The 23,065-nt window shown below is 39.3% G+C and overlaps 1 protein-coding gene across 1 annotated transcript in view; it reads left to right on the top strand.

The window, feature by feature from the left end:
• Positions 1–445: 445 nt before the first annotated feature.
• LOC311125512 (uncharacterized protein) overlaps positions 446–23,065 on the top strand; it is a gene marked incomplete at its 3' end in the record, with an annotated part of 35,182 nt that continues 12,562 nt past the window's right edge. Inside the window, exons 1-6 of the mRNA XM_084199553.1 lie at positions 446–520; positions 3,269–3,352; positions 3,449–3,559; positions 17,001–17,096; positions 19,128–19,217; positions 20,879–20,968. Coding sequence (XP_084055679.1) covers positions 477–520; positions 3,269–3,352; positions 3,449–3,559; positions 17,001–17,096; positions 19,128–19,217; positions 20,879–20,968 — 515 coding nt within the window. The 5' untranslated portion in view covers positions 446–476. The remainder of the gene's footprint in view (positions 521–3,268; positions 3,353–3,448; positions 3,560–17,000; positions 17,097–19,127; positions 19,218–20,878; positions 20,969–23,065) is intronic.

Here is a 23,065-nt window from a genome sequence, read left to right as displayed (position 1 = left end):
CTCGGTGCAGGTTGATTTCTAAGGACGCGTTTTAAGGACGACGTAACGTTAGCACCGAAAGTCTGGGCTAGGCCATGGGCTGCGGACTATATTGAATCAATATAGTTTATGTAAAGTTGTGTATAGGCTATCAAATGCTTAATGTTTAATACAGCCTATAACTCACAATAAAAACAGTAGGCATTTAACTAGTCTAAACTTTGGTAACTGCCCTTTATGTATGTGAAATAATGTCATGTTAGGCCTTTGGTATCCTTTAAGCATGTAGCCTACCGATTCCATATATGTTTTAGGCTGAATTAAGTTTAGGAGGCCATATCTGAACAACGTCGACAACAGCTTTTCCACAATAGGCAAACAATATATGCCTTTCTGTAAAATATGCTGAGCAACAGTAAAGTGACTTGGACTTTCATCCACCGTCGTTTTCTGAGAAGATGGAAATCCCCCGACAGCCTGGGGAGAGCGAATAAAATATGGAGGAAGACAATATGGAGGAAGACAAAATGGAGGAAGACAGGTAAAATTACCTATCTGGGTTGTGTTAGTGTTTTCATAACGTCGGTGAAATGTGTCCATTTCATGTGCAGCTACCGGCTGTTCCAATAATTAATAATCAATTAATAAACAATTAAACCTGAATTTGTCCGGTGAGAAACTGTCGGTTTCGTTGCTAAACGTTTTGCTACAGTGTGTTGTAATTAATACTCCACAGGCAGCTACCGTTTTAGCACACCTGCCGGTGATTACGACAACACTGCCACGTTCAGTAGCCAAACGTTGCCTATAAAAATGCCACGAGTAGCCTAGAGTCGACGCTATTCCACATGCTTATAGCGTATCTCTATATGAACGTTCCAAAACGTTGCATCTTGCTGAACGCCCCCCACTAATGTTTTTTTTATACACGGAAGTATAAGTGAAGGTATAATATATTTAGGCACGAGCTAATGGGAGGGACCTACCTGTATTGGACCAATAAAAACTCTCGTTTTCGTTGCAAAACCTTTTCTGTTGCTACTGTGTGCACCACTGAATACACCCCTGATGCACTGCGAGCTCAGCGTGTGAGTGGATGAGTTCCGGCAAGCAAATTGCCTCAACGGTCGGGTCCTTTATTTTAGAAAAGTTAGGCAAGCTCGCCAACACATTAATTTAGTTCATAAAAGCTCATTTGTATGTATATATCTACCTGTTTTATGGGTTGTAGTAGGGTCAATATACCTCCAGACAGGTTGGTAATATGTTGAATGGCAATGGAAGAGTTGGTTAGATTATTCATTTATGAAGTTTATTTGAACAGGGACAATATACAACAAAAACCTAAAAGTCTCAGTAGACTTGAGAAATGATGGGTTGTAGCCTACCATATTTAGCAAACAGCTATTTCCATCTGCAGGTCCCAGGCAGGGGAACAACAATTTTTTTACATTTACATTTTACATTATTTAGCAGACGCTCTTATCCAGAGCGACTTACAGTTAGTGCATACATTATTATTTTTATTTTTTATACTGGCCCCCCGTGGGAATCGAACCCACAACCCTGGCGTTGCAAACGCCATACTCTACCAACTGAGCTACCTCCCTGGAGGGCTGGTCCTGGCTGTTCTGCTCCCCTAGGCGATACAACATCAAAAAATGGCCAACCCTGTAACCCTCCTGTAACCCTGTAACCCTCCTGTAACCCTCATGTAACCCTCTTGTAACCCCCCTGTAACCCTGTAACCCTGCTATTTTGCTCTGAGCAGAGGTTGACAAAGACCCTCAGAGGTGGAGGTGCTAGATTGTGTATTATCTTGTAAACTAGGCAGATGGATGGCTAGCACATATCTGTGTATGTAGGTCTACATGGGTTAAAGTATAGGTTTGTTAGCTGGTCTACATGGGTTAAAGTATAGGTTTGTTAGCTGGGTCTACATGGGTTAAAGTATAGGCCATACAACACTCCTTCAGTAGCCTCCAACTGCTCTTAAACACTAGTAAAACTAAATGCATGCTCTTCAACCGAACGCTGCTTGCACCCGCCCACCCGACTAGAATCACTACTCTCGACGGGTCTGACCTAGAGTATGTGGACAACTACAAATATCTAGGTGTCTGGTTAGACTGTAAACTCTCCTTCCAGACTCACATTAAGAATCTCCAATCAAAAGTTAAATCTAGAATCGGCTTCCTATTTCGCAACAAAGCCTCCTTCACTCATGCTGCCAAACATGCCCTCGTAAAACGGACTATCCTACCGATCCTTGACTTCGGCGATGTCATTTACAAAATAGCCTCCAACACTCTACTCAGCAAATTGGATGTAGTCTATCACAGTGCCATCCGTTTTGTCTCCAAAGCCCCATATACTACCCACCACTGTGACCTGTACGCTCTTGTTGGCTGGTCCTCACTACATGTTCGTCGTCAAACCCACTGGCTCCAGGCCATATATAAATCACTGCTAGGCAAATCCCCGCCTTATCTTAGCTCATTGGTCACCATAGCAGCACCCACCCGTAGTCTGCGCTCCAGCAGGTATATCTCACTGGTCATCCCCAAAGCCAACACCTCCTTTGGCCGCCATTCCTTCCAGTTCTCTGCTGCCAATGACTGGAACGAATTGCAAAAATCTCTGAAGCTGGAGACTCTTATCTCCCTCACTAACTTTAAGCATCAGTTGTCAGAGCACCTTACCGATCACTGCACCTGTACACAGCCTATCTGAAATTAGCCCACCCAACTACCTCATCCCTATATTGTTATTTATTTTGCTCTTTTGCACCCCAGTATCTCTATTTGAACATAATCTCTTGCACATCTAGCATTCCAGTGTTAATACTAATTGTAATTATTTTGCACTATAGCCTATTTATTGCCTTACCTCCATAACTTGCTACATTTGCACACACTGTATATAGATTTTCTGTTGTATTTTTTGACTTTGTTTTTTTACCCCATATGTAACTCTGTGTTGTTGTTTTTATCGCACTGCTTTGCTTTATCTTGGCCAGGTCGCAGTTGTAAATGAGAACTTGTTCTCAACTGGCTTACCTGGTTAAATAAAGGTTAAATAAAATAAAATAAAATAAAAATAGGTTTGCTAGGTAGGTCTACATGGGTTAAAGTATAGGTTTGTTAGCTGGTCTACTGTTCATCTGAGTCTGTTAGTGTGTTTGTTGTATCTTACCGTTAGTCCATCCGTCTAAGGATAGCTTTTCTTTTCTTTGAATTATTTCCTAGAAATATGAATTTTCACTCAAACTGTGTCTGTATTTGTAAAGGCTTCTGCAGACAGTATCTCCTGCATCAAGCTGTCTGTCCGTGAAAAGTGACCACTCCATGGATCGACCAAATGGAGATCCCAGGTACGTGTGTACAGTGTGTTAGGTTTACAGGATAAGCTGTTAACTCAATATCTCACTTGCAATTTAAATGATTGTTTTTGTTTAATTGTTAAACAGAGTTCAGTGTGGAGGAACATCACCTACCTCCACAGTTGTTTCCCAGAACAGTATCAGGTCCATTGATAGACCGATCACCTTCAGAGACAGAACCACAAGTCCATACTCCAGGTGAGATCACTGTTTCTCATTGGGCCTCAGCTATCATTCAATAATGTGATGTAACTTAAGTCACTATGAAAGTAACTAGTGATATACAGTGAGCTACAAAAGGTTTTGGGACAGTGACACATTTATTGTTGTTTTGGCTCTGTACTCCAGCACTTTGGATTTTAAATGATACAATGACCATGAGGTTAAAGTGCAGCCTGTCAGCTTTAATTGGAGGGTATCTTCATTAGGACTGACCCCCTTTTAGTCGACTGGTCCATTGTTTGGTCGATAGGCTGCTGGTCGACCGAGATTTATTTTAATTGAGCAGTAGCAAAAAACAAAAAACATTGAATGGTGTACAAGACACCTGTCTGATTGGCGACTGTCTGAGTGGACTGATCCATTGTGGAGGCCGTGGGGACACCGGTCTGATTGGCTCCTGTCTGAGTGGACTGATCCATTGTGGAGGTCGTGGGGACACCTGTCTGATTGGCTCCTGTCTGAGTGGACTAATCCATTGTGGAGGCCGTGGGGACACCTGTCTGATTCGCGCCTGTCTGAGTGGACTAATCCATTGTGGAGGCCGTGGGGACACCGGTCTGATTGGCTCCTGTCTGAGTGGACTGATCCATTGTGGAGGTCGTGGGGACACCTGTCTGATTGGCTCCTGTCTGAGTGGACTAATCCATTGTGGAGGTCGTGGGGATGGAACAGTCCATCAATAAGACGTGCTACTGAAATTGTATATGGTTATATTACGTAAGAACAATGATGCAACACTTAATACAAATATTATTTTATAACAAATGCGCTTTCTCCCACGTTGGATAGCGGTCGCTTCCCACGAGTTTCTGAAACATCAGTGCGCAGTTGAATTGATGCCTTTTCCTAGACCATGTTGCTATGTGCATAATAGCAAAGTTAAGCAGCATATTGGTGTTTAGAACAATGCGGCGGAGGCAGCAGTGGAGTTAGGAGACGAGAAAACAGCCCTTGCCTTAATTGTCCAAGAAAAGTGAGGAGAGAGGACACCAACTTAATTAGGTCTATAATCAATAGCCTAACTGTTAAATGTGACTGGCTTTATAAATCATCCATATACACATCTACAGAAATAAGACATCCTGCTTCTGTTGCCTGTTTGAGTGTTTGTTTAATAGCCTACTGATTCCGTGAGCACCAAGTCTCACGCAACGACATGTCAAGTAAACAATTTCACAAATTAGGCTGTTGAAAATCTTTGCTCGGCTGTAAAAAGGCTTTACACTTTTTTTCTCTCTCTGGTATTACTTCTAATTTATATTATGTTCTTTAAACTGTTCCAAATTGTCAGAAATTATATTTATAATAATAATAACCTTTTTTTTTATTGATCTACATCTTGTTATTATTACTATTATTATTATTATTATGATCATCAGTTATCATTAGTAGTCTTAGTGTAGCAGTCTTGTATAACCACCATGGAGCTGTAGGCCTAAGAGCGCATCCTATTTAGTCTTAATACCGTAACATACTTAGGCCTGTATTTCAATAGTTATATGTAAAATTATATAGTAATCTAACAGCACCTGTTTGGTGCACACAATATGCAGCAGAGCTTCTCCTTACCTTCTGTTTCTTGATCTCCAGTATTTTCCACAACTAGTCACATTTATTCCACACATCTGACTTCCCCTTTACCTCCTGAGCAACCAGTAAACATTCCCCTTTACCTCCTGAGCAACCAGTAAACATTCCCCTTTACCTCCTGAGCAACCAGTAAACATTCCCCTTTACCTCCTGAGCAACCAGTAAACATTCCCCCTCGTTTCGAGTTTTATTTGTCACTTCCTCTGCATCCATTTAGCTGTCAGTGTGTTACGGTGTTTGGAGTTTGTTATAACATATACAGTAAGTGAATTAGTCCCAATACTTTAGGTCTCCTCAAAAAGTGCTGTAATTTCTAAACGGTTCACCCGATATGGATAAAAAATACCCTCAAATTAAAGCAGACAGTCTGCACTTTAACCTCAATGTTGTCGTATCATTTCAAATCCAAAGTGTTCGAGTACAGAGCCAAAACAAAATAAAATGTCACTGTCCCAATACTTTTGTAGCTCAATGTATACTGTAATACTCATATATTACAAGTGATATGGACTGTAATAGGCCTATATTACTAGTGATATGTACTGTAATAGTCCTATATTACTAGTTATATGGACTGTAATAGTCCTATATTACTAGTGATATGGACTGTAATAGTCCTATATTACTAGTGATATGGACTGTAGTAGTCCTATATTACTAGTGATATGACTGTAATAGTCCTATATTACTAGTGATATTGACTGTAATAGTCCTATATTACTAGTGATATGGACTGTAATAGGCCTATATTACTTGTGATATGGACTGTAATAGGCCTATATTACTAGTGATATGTACTGTTATAGTCCTATATTACTAGTGATATGGACTGTAATAGTCCTATATTACTAGTGATATGGACTGTGATAGTCCTATATTAGTAGAGATATGTACTGTAATAGTCCTATATTACTAGTGACATGTACTGTAATAGTCCTATATTACTAGTGATATGGACTGTATTAGTCCTATATTACTAGTGATATGGACTGTAATAGTCCTATATTACTAGTGATATGGACTGTAATAGTCCTATATTACTAGTGATATGGACTGTAATAGTCCTATATTACTAGTGATATGGACTGTAATAGTCCTATATGACTAGTGATATGGACTGTGATAGTCCTATATTACTAGTTATATGGACTGTAATAGTCCTATATTACTAGTGATATGTTCTGTAATAGGCCTATATTACTAGTGATATGGATGTAATAGTCCTATATTACTAGTGATATGGACTGTAATAGGCCTATATTACTAGTGATATGGACTGTAATAGTCCTATATTACTAGTGATATGGACTGTAATAGTCCTACATGACTAGTGATATGTACTGTGATAGTCCTATATTACTAGTTATATGGACTGTAATAGTCCTATATTACTAGTGATATGTTCTGTAATAGTCCTATATTACTAATGATATAGACTGTAATAGTCCTATATTACTAGTGATATGGACTGTAATAGGCCTATATGACTAGTGATATGGACTGTAATAGTCCTATATTACTAGTGATATGGACTGTAATAGGCCTATATTACCAGTGATATGGACTGTAATAGTCCTATATCACCACCGATATGGACTGTAATAGTCCTACATTACTAGCGATATGGACTGTAATAGTCCTATATTACTAGTGATATGGACTGTAATAGTCCTATATGACTAGTGATATGTACTGTGATAGTCCTATATTACTAGTTATATGGACTGTAATAGTCCTATATTACTAGTGATATTTTCTGTAATAGGCCTATATTACTAGTGATATGGATGTAATAGTCCTATATGACTAGTGATATGGACTTTAATAGTCCTATATTACTAGTGATATGGACTGTAATAGGCCTATATTACCAGTGATATGGACTGTAATAGTCCTATATCACCACCGATATGGACTGTAATAGTCCTACATTACTAGCGATATGGACTGTAATAGTCCTATATTACTAGCGATATGGACTGTAATAGTCCTATATTACTGGTGATATGGACTGTAATAGTCCTATATTACTAGTGATATGGACTGTAATAGTCCTATATTACTAGTGATATGGACTGTAATAGTCCTATATGACTAGTGATATGTACTGTAATAGACCTATATCACCACCGATATGGACTGTAATAGTCCTACATTACTAGCGATATGGACTGTAATAGTCCTATATTACTAGCGATATGGACTGTAATAGTCCTATATTACTAGTGATATGGACTGTAATAGTCCTATATTACTAGTGATATGGACTGTAATAGTCCTATATGACTAGTGATATGTACTGTGATAGTCCTATATTACTAGTTATATGGACTGTAATAGTCCTATATTACTAGTGATATGTTCTGTAATAGGCCTATATTACTAGTTATATGGACTGTAATAGTCCTATATTACTAGTGATATGGACTGTAATAGTCCTATATTACTAGTGATATGTACTGTGATAGTCCTATATTACTAGTTATATGGACTGTAATAGTCCTATATTAATAGTGATATGTTCTGTAATAGTCCTATATTACTAGTGATATGGATGTAATAGTCCTATATTACTAGTGATATGGACTGTAATAGGCCTATATTACTAGTTATATGGACTGTAATAGTCCTATATTACTAGTGATATGGACTGTAATAGTCCTATATTGCTAGCGATATGGATGTAATAGTCCTATATTACTAGTGATATGTTCTGTAATAGTCCTATATTACTAGTGATATGGATGTAATAGTCCTATATTACTAGTGATATGGACTGTAATAGGCCTATATTACTAGTGATATGGACTGTAATAGGCCTATATTACTAGTGATATGGACTGTAATAGTCCTATATTACTAGTGATATGGACTGTAATAGTCCTATATTACTAGTGATATGGACTGTAATAGGCCTATATTACTAGTGATATGGACTGTAATAGTCCTATATTACTAGTGATATGGACTGTAATAGTCCTATATGACTAGTGATATGTACTGTGATAGTCATATATTACTAGTTATATGGACTGTAATAGTCCTATATTACTAGTGATATGTTCTGTAATAGTCCTATATTACTAGTGATATGGATGTAATAGTCCTATATTACTAGTGATATGGACTGTAATAGGCCTATATTACTAGTGATATGGACTGTAATAGGCCTATATTACTAGTGATATGGACTGTAATAGTCCTATATTACTAGTGATATAGACTGTAATAGTCCTATATTACTAGTGATATGGACTGTAATAGGCCTATATGACTAGTGATATGGACTGTAATAGTCCTATATTACTAGTGATATGGACTGTAATAGTCCTATATTACTAGTGATATGGACTGTAATAGGCCTATATTACCAGTGATATGGACTGTAATAGTCCTATATCACCACCGATATGGACTGTAATAGTCCTACATTACTAGCGATATGGACTGTAATAGTCCTATATTACTAGTGATATGGACTGTAATAGTCCTATATGACTAGTGATATGTACTGTGATAGTCCTATATTACTAGTTATATGGACTGTAATAGTCCTATATTACTAGTGATATTTTCTGTAATAGGCCTATATTACTAGTGATATGGATGTAATAGTCCTATATGACTAGTGATATGGACTTTAATAGTCCTATATTACTAGTGATATGGACTGTAATAGGCCTATATTACCAGTGATATGGACTGTAATAGTCCTATATCACCACCGATATGGACTGTAATAGTCCTACATTACTAGCGATATGGACTGTAATAGTCCTATATTACTAGCGATATGGACTGTAATAGTCCTATATTACTAGTGATATGGACTGTAATAGTCCTATATTACTAGTGATATGGACTGTAATAGTCCTATATGACTAGTGATATGTACTCTAATAGTCCTATATTATTAGTTATATGGACTGTAATAGTCCTATATTACTAGTGATATATTCTGTAATAGGCCTATATTACTAGTGATATGGATGTAATAGTCCTATATTACTAGTGATATGGACTGTAATAGGCCTATATTACTAGTGATATGGACTGTAATAGTCCTATATTACTAGTGATATGGACTGTAATAGTCCTATATGACTAGTGATATGTACTGTGATAGTCATATATTACTAGTTATATGGACTGTAATAGTCCTATATTACTAGTGATATGTTCTGTAATAGTCCTATATTACTAGTGATATGGATGTAATAGTCCTATATTACTAGTGATATGGACTGTAATAGGCCTATATTACTAGTGATATGGACTGTAATAGGCCTATATTACTAGTGATATGGACTGTAATAGTCCTATATTACTAGTGATATAGACTGTAATAGTCCTATATTACTAGTGATATGGACTGTAATAGGCCTATATGACTAGTGATATGGACTGTAATAGTCCTATATTACTAGTGATATGGACTGTAATAGTCCTATATGACTAGTGATATGTACTGTAATAGACCTATATCACCACCGATATGGACTGTAATAGTCCTACATTACTAGCGATATGGACTGTAATAGTCCTATATTACTAGCGATATGGACTGTAATAGTCCTATATTACTAGTGATATGGACTGTAATAGTCCTATATTACTAGTGATATGGACTGTAATAGTCCTATATGACTAGTGATATGTACTGTGATAGTCCTATATTACTAGTTATATGGACTGTAATAGTCCTATATTACTAGTGATATGTTCTGTAATAGGCCTATATTACTAGTTATATGGACTGTAATAGTCCTATATTACTAGTGATATGGACTGTAATAGTCCTATATTACTAGTGATATGTACTGTGATAGTCCTATATTACTAGTTATATGGACTGTAATAGTCCTATATTAATAGTGATATGTTCTGTAATAGTCCTATATTACTAGTGATATGGATGTAATAGTCCTATATTACTAGTGATATGGACTGTAATAGGCCTATATTACTAGTTATATGGACTGTAATAGTCCTATATTACTAGTGATATGGACTGTAATAGTCCTATATTGCTAGCGATATGGATGTAATAGTCCTATATTACTAGTGATATGTTCTGTAATAGTCCTATATTACTAGTGATATGGATGTAATAGTCCTATATTACTAGTGATATGGACTGTAATAGGCCTATATTACTAGTGATATGGACTGTAATAGGCCTATATTACTAGTGATATGGACTGTAATAGTCCTATATTACTAGTGATATGGACTGTAATAGTCCTATATTACTAGCGATATAGACTGTAATAGTCCTATATTACTAGCGATATGGACTGTAATAGTCCTATATTACTAGCGATATGGACTGTAATAGTCCTATATCACTAACGATATGGACTGTAATAGTCCTATATCACTAACGATATGGACTGTAATAGTCCTATATTACTAGTGATATATACTGTAATAGTCCTATATTGCTAGTGATATGGACTGTGATAGTCCTATATTACTAGTGATATGGACTGTGATAGTCCTATATTACTAGTGATATGGACTGTAATAGTCCTATATTACTAGAGATATGGACTGTAATAGGCCTATATTACTAGTGATATGTACCGTAGTAGTCCTATATTACTAGTGATATGGACTGTAATAGTCCTATATAACTAATGATATGGACTGTAATAGTCCTATATTACTAGTGATATGGACTGTAATAGTCCTATATTACTAGTGATATGGACTGTAATAGGCCTATATTACTAGTGATATGTACTGTAATAGGCCTATATTACTAGTGATATGTACTGTAATAGGCCTATATTACTAGTGATATGTACTGTAATAGGCCTATATTACTAGTGATATGTACTGTAATAGTCCTATATTACTAGTGATATTGACTGTAATAGGCCTATATTACCAGTGATATGACTGTAATAGGCCTATATTACTAGTGATATGTACTGTAATAGGCCTATATTACTAGTGATATGTACTGTAATAGGCCTATATTACTAGTGATATGGACTGTAATAGTCCTATATTACTATTGATATGGACTGTAATAGTCCTATATTACTAGTGATATGGACTGTAATAGGCCTATATTACCAGTGATATGACTGTAATAGTCCTATATTACTAGTGATATGGACTGTAATAGTCCTATATTACATTTACATTACATTTTAGTCATTTAGCAGACGCTCTTATCCAGAGCGACTTACAGGAGCAATTAGGGTTAAGTGCCTTGCTCAAGGGCACATTTACGTCATTTAGCAGACGCTCTTAAACAGAGCGACTCACAAATTGGTGCATTCACCCTATAGGCAGTGGGATAACCACTTTATAATTTTTTGGGGGGGAGGTAGAAGGATTACTTTATCCTATCCCAGGTATTCCTTAAAGAGGTGGGGTTTCAAATGTCTCCGGAAGGTGGTGAGTGACTCCGCTGTCCTGGCGTCGTGAGGGAGCTTGTTCCAACATTGGGGTGCCAGAGCAGCGAACAGTTTTGACTGGGCTGAGTGGGAACTATGCTTCCGCAGAGGAAGGGGAGCCAGCAGGCCAGAGGTGGATGAACGCAATGCCCTCGTTTGGGTGTAGGGACTGATCAAAGCCCGAAGGTACAGAGGTGCCGTTCCCCTCACTGCTCCATAGGCAAGCACCATGGTCTTGTAGCGGATGCAAGCTTCAACTGGAAGCCAGTGGAGTGTGTGGAGGAGGGGGGTGACGTGAGAAAACTTGGGAAGGTTGAACACCAGACGGGCTGCGGCATTCTGGATGAGTTGTAGGGGTTTAATGGCACAGGCAGGGAGGCCAGCCAACAGCGAGTTGCAGTAGTCCAGACGGGAGATGACAAGTGCCTGGATTAGGACCTGTGCCGCTTCCTGTGTAAGGCAGGGTCGTACTCTCCGAATGTTGTAGAGCATGAACCTGCAGGAGCGGGTCACCGCCTTGATGTTAGCGGAGAACAACAGGGTGTTGTCCAGGGTCACGCCAAGGCTCTTCGCACTCTGGGAGGAGGACACAACGGAGTTGTCAACCGTGATGGCGAGATCATGGAACGGGCAGTCCTTCCCCGGGAGGAAGAGCAGCTCCGTCTTGCCAGGGTTCAGCTGTAGGTGGTGATCCGTCATCCATACTGATATGTCTGCCAGACATGCAGAGATTCGATTCGCCACCTGGTTATCAGAAGGGGGAAAGGAGAAGATTAGTTGTGTATCGTCAGCGTAGCAATGATAGGAGAGGCCATGTGAGGATATGACAGAGCCAAGTGACTTGGTGTATAGGGAGAAGAGGAGAGGGCCTAGAACTGAGCCCTGGGGGACACCAGTGGTGAGAGCACGTGGTGCGGAGACAGCTTCTCGCCACGCCACTTGGTAGGAGCGACCGGTCAGGTAGGACGCAATCCAGGAGTGAGCCGCGCCGGAGATGCCCAGCTCGGAGAGGGTGGAGAGGAGGATCTGATGGTTCACAGTATCAAAGGCAGCAGACAGGTCTAGAAGGACAAGAGCAGAGGAGAGAGAGTTAGCTTTAGCAGTGCGGAGAGCCTCCGTGACACAGAGAAGAGCAGTCTCAGTTGAATGACCAGTCCTGAAACCTGACTGGTTTGGATCAAGAAGGTCATTCTGAGAGAGATAGCAAGAGAGTTGGCTAAAGACGGCACGCTCAATAGTTTTGGAAAGAAAAGAAAGAAGGGATACTGGTCTGTAGTTGTTGACATCAGTGGGATCGAGTGTTGGTTTTTTGAGAAGGGGAGCAACTCTCGCTCTCTTGAAGACGGAAGGGACATGGCCAGCGGTCAAGGATGAGTTGATCAGCGAGGTAAGGTAGGGGAGAAGGTCACCGGAGATGGTCTGGAGAAGAGAGGAGGGGATGGGGTCAAGCGGGCAGGTTGTTGGGCGGCCTGCAGTCACAAGTCGCAGGATTTTATCTGGAGAGAGAGGGGAGAAAGAAGTCAAAGCATAGGGTAGGGCAGTGTGAGTAGGACCAGCAGTGTCATTAGACTTAACAAACGAGGATCGGATGTCGTCAACCTTCTTTTCAAAGTGGTTGACGAAGTCATCCACAGAGAGAGAGGGGGGGGGGGGAGGATTCAGCAGTGAGGAAAATGTGGCAAATAGCTTCCTAGGGTTAGAGGCAGATGCTTGGAATTTAGAGTGGTAGAAAGTGGCCTTAGCAGCAGAAACACATGAAGAAAATGTAGAGAGGAGGGAGTGAAAAGATGCCAGGTCGGCAGGGAGTTTAGTTTTCTTCCATTTCCGCTCCGCTGCCCGGAGCTCTGTTCTGTGAGCTCGCAATGAGTCATCAAGCCACGGAGCTGGAGGGGAGGACCGAGCCGGCCGGGAGGATAGGGGACACAGAGAGTCAAAGGATGCAGAAAGGGAGGAGAGGAGGGTTGAGGAGGCAGAATCAGGAGATTGGAGGGAGAAGGATTGAGCAGAGGGAAGAGATGATAGGATGGAAGAGGAGAGAGTAGTGGGAGAGAGAGAGCGAAGGTTGCGGCGGCGCATTACCATCTGTGTAGGGGCAGAGTGAGTAGAATGGGAGGAGAGCGAGAGAGAAAAGGAAACAAAGTAGTGGTCGGAGACATGGAGGGGAGTTGCAGTGAGATTAGTAGAAGAGCAGCATCTAGTAAAGATGAGGTCAAGCGTATTGCCTGCCTTGTGAGTAGGGGGGGACGGTGAGAGGGTGAGGTCAAAAGAGGAGAGGAGTGGAAAGAAGGAGGCAGAGAGAAATGAGTCAAATGTGGACATAGGGAGGTTGAAATCCCCCAAAACTGTGAGGGGTGAGCCATCCTCAGGAAAGGAACTTATCAAGGCGTCAAGCTATTTGATGAACTCTCCAAGGGAACCTGGAGGGCGATAGATGACAAGGATATTAAGCTTAAATGGGCTAGTGACTGTGACAGCATGGAATTCAAATGAGGAGATAGACAGATGGGTTAGGGGAAAAATTGAGAATGTCCACTTGGGAGAGATGAGGATTCCTGTGCCATCACCCCTCTGACCAGATGCTCTCGGGGTATGCGAGAACACATGGTCAGACGAGGAGAGAGCAGTAGGAGTAGCAGTGTTTTCAGTGGTAATCCATGTTTCCGTCAGCGGCAGGAAGTCAAGGGACTGGAGATTAGCATAGGCTGGGATGAAGTCAGCTTTGTTGGCAGCAGAACGGCAGTTCCAGAGGCTGCCTGAGACCTGGAACTCCAGGTGTGGGGTGCGTGCAGGGACCACCAGGTTAGAGAGGCAGCAGCCACGCGGTGTGGACTGTAATAATCCTATATTACTAGTGATATGGACTGTGATAGTCCTATATTACTAGTGATATGGACTGTAATAATCCTATATTACTAGTGATATGGACTGTGATAGTCCTATGGTACTATAGATATGTACTGTAATAGTCCTATATTACTAGTGATATGTACTGTATTAGTCCTATATTACTAGTGATATGGACTGTAATAGTCCTATATTACTAGTGATATGGACTGTAATAGTTCTATATCACTAATGATATGGACTGTAATAGGCCTATATTACTAGTGATATGGACTGTAATAGGCCTATATTACTAGTGATATGGACTGTAATAGTCCTATATTACTAGTGATATGGACTGTAATAGTCCTATATTACTAGTGATATGCACTGTAATAGTCCTATATCACTAGCGATATGTACTGTAGTAGTCCTATATTACTAGTGATATGGACTGTAATAGTCCTATATTACTAGTGATATGTACTGTAATAGTCCTATATTACTAGTGATATGTACTGTATTAGTCCTATATTACTAGTGATATGGACTGTAATAGTCCTATATTACTAGTGATATGGACTGCAATAGTCCTATTTTACTAGTGATATTGACTGTATTAGTCCTATATTACTAGTGATATGTACTGTAATAGTCCTATATTACTAGTGATATGTACTGTATTAGTCCTATATTACTAGTGATATGGACTGTAATAGTCCTATATTACTAGTGATATGGACTGTAATAGTTCTATATCACTAATGATATGGACTGTAATAGGCCTATATTACTAGTGATATGGACTGTAATAGGCCTATATTACTAGTGATATGGACTGTAATAGTCCTATATTACTAGTGATATGGACTGTAATAGTCCTATATTACTAGTGATATGCACTGTAATAGTCCTATATCACTAGCGATATGTACTGTAGTAGTCCTATATTACTAGTGATATGGACTGTAATAGTCCTATATTACTAGCGATATGTACTGTAATAGTCCTATATTACTAGTGATATGTACTGTATTAGTCCTATATTACTAGTGATATGGACTGTAATAGTCCTATATTACTAGTGATATGGACTGCAATAGTCCTATTTTACTAGTGATATTGACTGTATTAGTCCTATATTACTAGTGATATGGACTGTAATAGTCCTATATTACTAGTGATATGGACTGTAATAGTCCTATATTACTAGTGATATGGACTGTAATAGTCCCATATTACAGTGATATGGACTGTAATAGTCCTATATCACTACTGATATGGACTGTAATAGTCCTATATCACTAGCGATATGGACTGTAATAGTCCTATATCACTAGCGATATGGACTGTAATAGTCCTATATTACTTGTGATATGGACTGTAATAGTCCTATATCACTAGTGATATGTACTGTAATAGTCCTATATTACCAGTGATATGTACTGTAATAGTCCTATATCACTAGTGATATGTACTGTAATAGTCCTATATTACTAGTGATATGTACTGTAATAGTCCTATATTACTAGTGATATGTACTGGAATAGTCCTATATTACTAGCGATATGGACTGGAATAGTCCTATATTACTAGCGATATGGACTGTAACAGGCTTATATTACTTTTTGAAGTAGGTTAATGAGCCCATATGCTAAATCAACACTGTAAAAAAAGATCAGGAGCTGAAGACCTCTCCTGATCCTCGAATCGGTTTTGTGCAGAAGTTGCAAAAATCTCTCCAACGCATGGTAACATATAGACACTATTGTCATTGAATTCAGTTTTGAATAGCTCATTTTAGGCAATTAAAGGTTAGAATACCTTGAAACCAGGTCATGATTTAGCCACATTGTTTCATCTCACTAACTGTTATTTAGTTGATCTACAGACCTATCATCTCACTAACTGTTATTTAGTTGGTCTACAGACCTATCATCTCACTAACTGTTATTTAGTTGGTCTACAGACCTATCATCTCACTAACTGTTATTTAGTTGGTCCACAGACCTATCATCTCACTAACTGTTATTTAGTTGGTCTACAGACCTATCATCTCACTAACTGTTATTTAGTTGGTCTACAGACCTATCATCTCACTAACTGTTATTTAGTTGGTCTACAGACCTATCATCTCACTAACTGTTATTTAGTTGGTCTACAGACCTATCATCTCACTAACTGTTATTTAGTTGGTCTACAGACCTATCATCTCTAACTGTTATTTAGTTGGTCTACAGACCTATCATCTCACTAACTGTTATTTAGTTGGTCTACAGACCTATCATCTCACTAACTGTTATTTAGTTGGTCTACAGACCTATCATCTCACTAACTGTTATTTAGTTGGTCTACAGACCTATCATCTCTAACTGTTGTTTAGTTGGTCTACAGACCTATCATCTCACTAACTGTTATTTAGTTGGTCTACAGACCTATCTCACAAACTGTTATTTAGTTGGTCTACAGACCTATCATCTCTGTTATTCAGTTGGTCTACAGACCTAATATATGTCCTACTGGGTATACTGTGTAAAGTTATTGACTAGAAGGATTCTAATATTTACCTGAACACTATTCTCTGTGTCTGAAAGGCCTTTGGGAGCAGTATCTCCTACCCCAAGCCAACTCTCCTTGAGAAGTGACCACTCCATGGATCGACCTATCACATTTACAAATGGAGATCTCAGGTATGTACAGTGACCACTCCATGGCTCCACCTATCACATTTACAAATCTCCATTTGTAAATTTGATCTCAGGTACAGTACCAGTCAAAAGTTTGGACACTCCTACTCATTCAAGGGTTTTCCTTTATTTTTACTATTTTCTACATTGTAGAATAATAGTGAAGACATCAAAACTATGAAATAACACATATGGAATCATGTAGTAACCCTTTGCTTTGATGACAGCTTTGCACACTCTTGGCATTCTCTCAACCAGCTTCATGAGGTAGTCACCTGGAATGCATTTCAATTAACAGGTGTGCCTTTTTAAAAGTTAATTTGTGGAATTTCTTTCCTTAATGCGCTCGAGCCAATCTGTAGGGGGGGTATACAGAAGAGAGCCCTATTTGGTAAAAGTCCATATTATGACAAGTACAGCTCAAATAAGCAAAGAGAAACGACAGTCCATCATTACTTTAAGACATATAGGTCAGTCAATACGGAACATTTAAAGAACTTTGAATGTTTCTTCAAGTGCAGTCGCAAAACCCATCAAGCGCTATGATGAAACTGGCTCTCATGAGGACCACCACAGGAATGGAAGACCCAGAGTTACCTCTGCTGCAGAGGATAAGTTCATTAGAGTTACCAGTCTCAGAAATTGCAGCCCAAATAAATGTTTCACAGAGTTCAAGTAACAGACACATCTCAACATCAACTGTTCAGAAGGGACTGTGTGAATCAGGCCTTCTTTTACATTTTAGTCATTTAGCAGACACTCTTATCCAGAGCGACATACAGTTAGTGAGTGCATACATTTTTCATACTGGCCCCCCGTGGGAATCGAACCCACAACCCTGGCGTTGCAAACGCCATGCTCTACCAACTGAGCTACACTGGGCCCTATGGTCAAATTGCTGCAAAGAAACTACTACTTAATGGACACCAATAAGAAGAAGAGACCTGCTTGGGCCAAGAAACACGAGCAATGGACATTAGACCAGTGGAAATGTGTCCTTTGGTCTGGAGTCCAAATTGGAGATTTTTGGTTCCAATCGCTGTGTCTTTGTGAGACGCGGTGTTGGTGAACGGATGATCTCCGCATGTGTATTTCCCACCGTAAAGCATGGAGGAGGAGGTGTTATGTTTTCGGGGTGCTTTGCTGGTGATACTGTCTGTGATTTATTTAGAATTCAAGGCACACTTAACCAGCATGGCTACCACAGCATTCTGCAGCGATACGCCATCCCATCTGGTTTGGGTTTAGTGGGACTATCATTTGTTTTTCAACAGGACAATGATCCAACACACCTCCAGGCTGTGTAAGGACTATTTTACCAAGAAGGAGAGTGATGGAGTGCTGCATCAGATGACCTGGCCTCCACAATCCCCTGACCTCAACCCAATTGAGATGGTTTGGGATGAGTCGGACCGCAGAGTGAAGGAAAAGTAGCCAACAAGTGCTCAGCATATGTGGGAACTCCTTCAAGACTGTTAGAAAAGCATTCCAGGTGAAGCTGGTTGAGAGAATGCCAAGAGTCTGCAAAGCTGTCATCAAGGCAAAAGGGTGGCTATTTGAAGAATCTCAAATATAAAATATATTTTGATTTGTTTAACACTTTTTTGGTTACTACATGATTCCATATGTGTTATTTCATAGTTTTGATGTCTTCACTATTATTCTACAATGTAGAAAATAGTAAAAATAAAGAATAACCCTTGAATGAGTAGGTGTGCAAACTTTTGACTGGTAGTGTATATACAGGGGTGTAATCCATGGATCCACCTATTACATTAGAGAATAGAGATCTCAGCTTTGTGTGTGTTTAAAGCTACTAGTCTATCTGTTTAATTGTATTCTTGATTGAGTTTAGTAAGTTGTGCTCTTGCGTTTTATAATAGAAAATAATGTTACTGTACAGTTATCATTTTGGTTATACTGTACGTTTTCTATAACTGACTGACTGAGAAATATACTTCAGTTATTCATTCAGATTGTACTTGTATAATTCTGTGTCTTTGTACATCTTCATTTAAATCCTCCTTTCCACAGTGGTAAACAGGAGAGGGTGTGGTCACCGTGTCTGTCCATGAAGAGTGATCGGTCCATGTACAGTCCCATTAACTTTGGAAAAGATGCCAGGTAAGTGAAGAACAGAAGCTTTCACATGTAGACACCGGTATGGTGCTGGAGGTAATGAATGTGAGGTTAAAGAGGCAATCTGTGATTGCTACATGCATTATTTTACTTTTAAATTAATGATCTATAGCCATTGACTCTTGAAGAATGTAACTTGTAAATGCCTCATGATCTTAGTTCAACTGTCGTACCCCATCAGATCCCAACATAGAAGCTTGTTTTACTCCAATGTTTTTAAACAAACACTGTATAGCCTCATAACATGGTTAAATTTTTTATTTTTGATCTCATGGATGGCCAGTCCTGGCATTCATAGCCCCATCCATGAATGTGAGAGTAGTCACAGTTCTCCAACCCCATCCCTAAATTGTTTGCCCAAAAACGGGGTGACCGCTTTCTTGTTGTTTCAACTGCAGATTGTCCCTTTAAAAATTGTTGGAATTCCCCTAATTTAAAGAGGTGAGATCCTGTGTGTCACGCTCGTTAAATGATTAGTGGAACCAAGGCGCAGCGTGATAAGCGTACATTTTATTTGTACTTAACACACGAACACAAAACAACAAACGAACGATACGTGAAGTCCTAGGTTACACAAAACAAACCTTTACGGAACAAGATCCCACACCGACTAGTGCCAAACAGGCTGCCTAAGTATGGTCCCCAATCAGAGACAACGAGATACAGCTGCCTCTGATTGGGAACCACCCTGGCCAACATAGATCCACACGATCTAGAACTAACATAGAAAATAATACATAGAAACTCCACACCCTGGCTCAACATTTAAGAGTCCCCAGAGCCAGGGCGTGACACTGTGAGTCTATCTGTCCAGGGCCTTATCCACAAAGCATCTCAGAAAAGGTCCTAGGAATCGGGTTAAAACCTGTTTTAAGACTGAAAAACCTCCCAGCTCAGAGTAGGTTTTAGGGTGATGTTGAGACACTGCTCAGACTAACTCTGAGCCAGGAGTAAAATCAACTCATAATTATTGTCTAATATGTTTCCATGCATAACCTTTTTGTTTAACCAATTCTGATAGTTGCTAAAAGTGGAATTTTGACAATATTACCGTTATACGTCACTCCCGTTTAACAACACTAAATGACTTTGGCACAGTAGGCATCAAGTCACTTGCCGATTTAATATTGCATTCAACGTCTGAAAGGGCTATTAACATAAGCCCTAGATGCCTTCAATTGCCCAATTTAGACATATTTTTTAACAACGCGATGTTGCACTCCAAATGGATAACTTGAAATAACGTGATATAGGTAATTAAATAATCCAAGGAAAAACGTGTTTATGTATTAGCCTAGTATTTAGGCATATCATGTGAAATGGGCATCATGTGAAATCATTGTCAAAAGCGCAGGAGTTAGTTTTTTTTTTAGCTAATAGAAGAATCTCAAATATAAAATATATTTTGATTTGTTTAACACTTTTTTGGTTACTACATGATTCCATATGTGCTATTTCATAGTTGTGATGTCTTCACTATTATTCTACAATGTAGAAACTAGTAAAAATAAAGAAAACCCTTGAATGAGTAGGTGTGTCCAAACTTTTGACTGGTACTGTAGGTCTAGATTATTTATGGGGTTCAAAATGAAAGAGAGAACAACATTTATCATTCATAAACAACATCCCCCTTGACCTTTCCACAGTGGTAAACAGGAGAGGGTGTGGTCACCGTGTCTGTCCATGAAGAGTGATCGGTCCATGTACAGTCCCATTAACTTTGGAAAAGATGCCAGGTAAGTGAAGAACAGAAGCTTTCACATGTAGACACCGGTATGGTGCTGGAGATAATGAATGTGAGGTTAAAGGGGCAATCTGTGATTGCTACATGCATTATTTTACTTTTAAATTAATGATCTATAGCCATTGACTCTTGAAGAATATAACTTGTAAATGCCTCATGATCTTAGTTCAACTGTTGTACCCCATCAGATCCCAACATAGAAGCTTGTTTTACTCCAAGGTTTTTAAACAAACACTGTATAGCCTCATAACATGGTTAAAACTTTCATTTTTGATCTCATGGATGGCCAGTCCTGGCATTCATAGCCCCATCCATGAATTTGAAAGTAGTCACAGTTCTCCAACCCCATCCCTAAATTGTTTGCCCAAAAATGCGGTGACCGCTTTTTTGTTGTTTCAACTGCAGATTGTCCCTTTAAAAAGTGGTAGGGGGGGTATACAGAAGAGAACCCTATTTGGTAAAAGTCCATATTATGACAAGAACAGCTCAAATAAGCAAAGAGAAACGACATTCCATCATTACTTTAAGACATATAGGTCAGTCAATACGGAACATTTAAAGAACTTTGAATGTTTCTTCAAGTGCAGTCGCAAAACCCATCAAGCGCTATGATGAAACTGGCTCTCATGAGGACCACCACAGGAATGGAAGACCCAGAGTTACCTCTGCTGCAGAGGATAAGTTCATTAGAGTTACCAGTCTCAGAAATTGCAGCCCAAATAAATGTTTCACAGAGTTCAAGTAACAGACACATCTCAACATCAACTGTTCAGAGGGGACTGTGTGAATCAGGCCTTCTTTTACATTTTAGTCATTTAGCAGACACTCTTATCCAGAGCGACTTACAGTTAGGTAGTGCATACATTTTTCATACTGGCCCCCCGTGGGAATTGAACCCACAACCCTGGCATTGCAAACGCCATGCTCTACCAACTGAGCTACACGGGGCCCTATGGTCGAATTGCTGCAAAGAAACTACTACTTAATGGACACCAATAAGAAGAAGAGACCTGCTTGGGCCAAGAAACACAAGCAAAGGACATTAGACCAGTGGAAATGTGTCCTTCGGTCTGGAGTCCAAATTGGAGATTTTTGGTTCCAATCGCCGTGTCTTTGTGAGACGCGGTGTCGGTGAACGGATGATCTCTGCATGTGTATTTCCCACCGTAAAGCATGGAGGAGGAGGTGTTATGGTTTGGGGGTGCTTTTCTGGTGATACTGTCTGTGATTTATTTAGAATTCAAGGCACACTTAACCAGCATGGCTACCACAGCATTCTGCAGCGATACGCCATCCCATCTGGTTTGGATTTAGTGGGACTATCATTTGTTTTTCAACAGGACAATGATCCAACACACCTCCAGGCTGTGTAAGGGCTATTTTACCAAGAAGGAGAGTGATGGAGTGCTGCATCAGATGACCTGGCCTCCACAATCCCCTGACCTCAACCCAATTGAGATGGTTTGGGATGAGTCCGACCGCAGAGTGAAGGAAAAGCAGCCAACAAGTGCTCAGCATATGTGGGAACTCCTTCAAGACTGTTAGAAAAGCATTCCAGGTGAAGCTGGTTGAGAGAATGCCAAGAGTCTGCAAAGCTGTCATCAAGGCAAAAGGGTGGCTATTTGAAGAATCTCAAATATAAAATATATTTTGATTTGTTTAACACTTTTTTGGATACTACATGATTCCATATGTGTTATTTCATAGTTTTGATGTCTTCACTATTATTCTACAATGTAGAAAATAGTAAAAATAAAGAATAACCCTTGAATGAGCAGGTGTGTCCAAACTTTTGACTGGTAGTGTATATACAGGGGTGTAATCCATGGATCCACCTATTACATTAGAGAATAGAGATCTCAGCTTTGTGTGTGTTTAAAGCTACTAGTCTATCTGTTTAATTGTATTCTTGATTGAGTTTAGTAAGTTGTGCTCTTGCGTTTTATAATAGAATATAATGTTACTGTACAGTTATCGTTTTGGTTATACTGTACGTTTTCTATAACTGACTGACTGAGAAATATACTTTAGTTGTTCATTCAGATTGTACTTGTATAATTCTGTGTCTTTGTACATCTTCATTTAAATC

The sequence above is a fragment of the Coregonus lavaretus genome, assembly GCF_964263955.1.
Source record: "Coregonus lavaretus genome assembly, contig: HAP1_SCAFFOLD_568, whole genome shotgun sequence".
Taxonomy (NCBI): Eukaryota; Metazoa; Chordata; class Actinopteri; order Salmoniformes; family Salmonidae; genus Coregonus; species Coregonus lavaretus.
The sequence above is the reverse complement of the archived record's forward strand: the minus strand, read 5'-3'. Positions and strand labels throughout refer to the sequence as shown.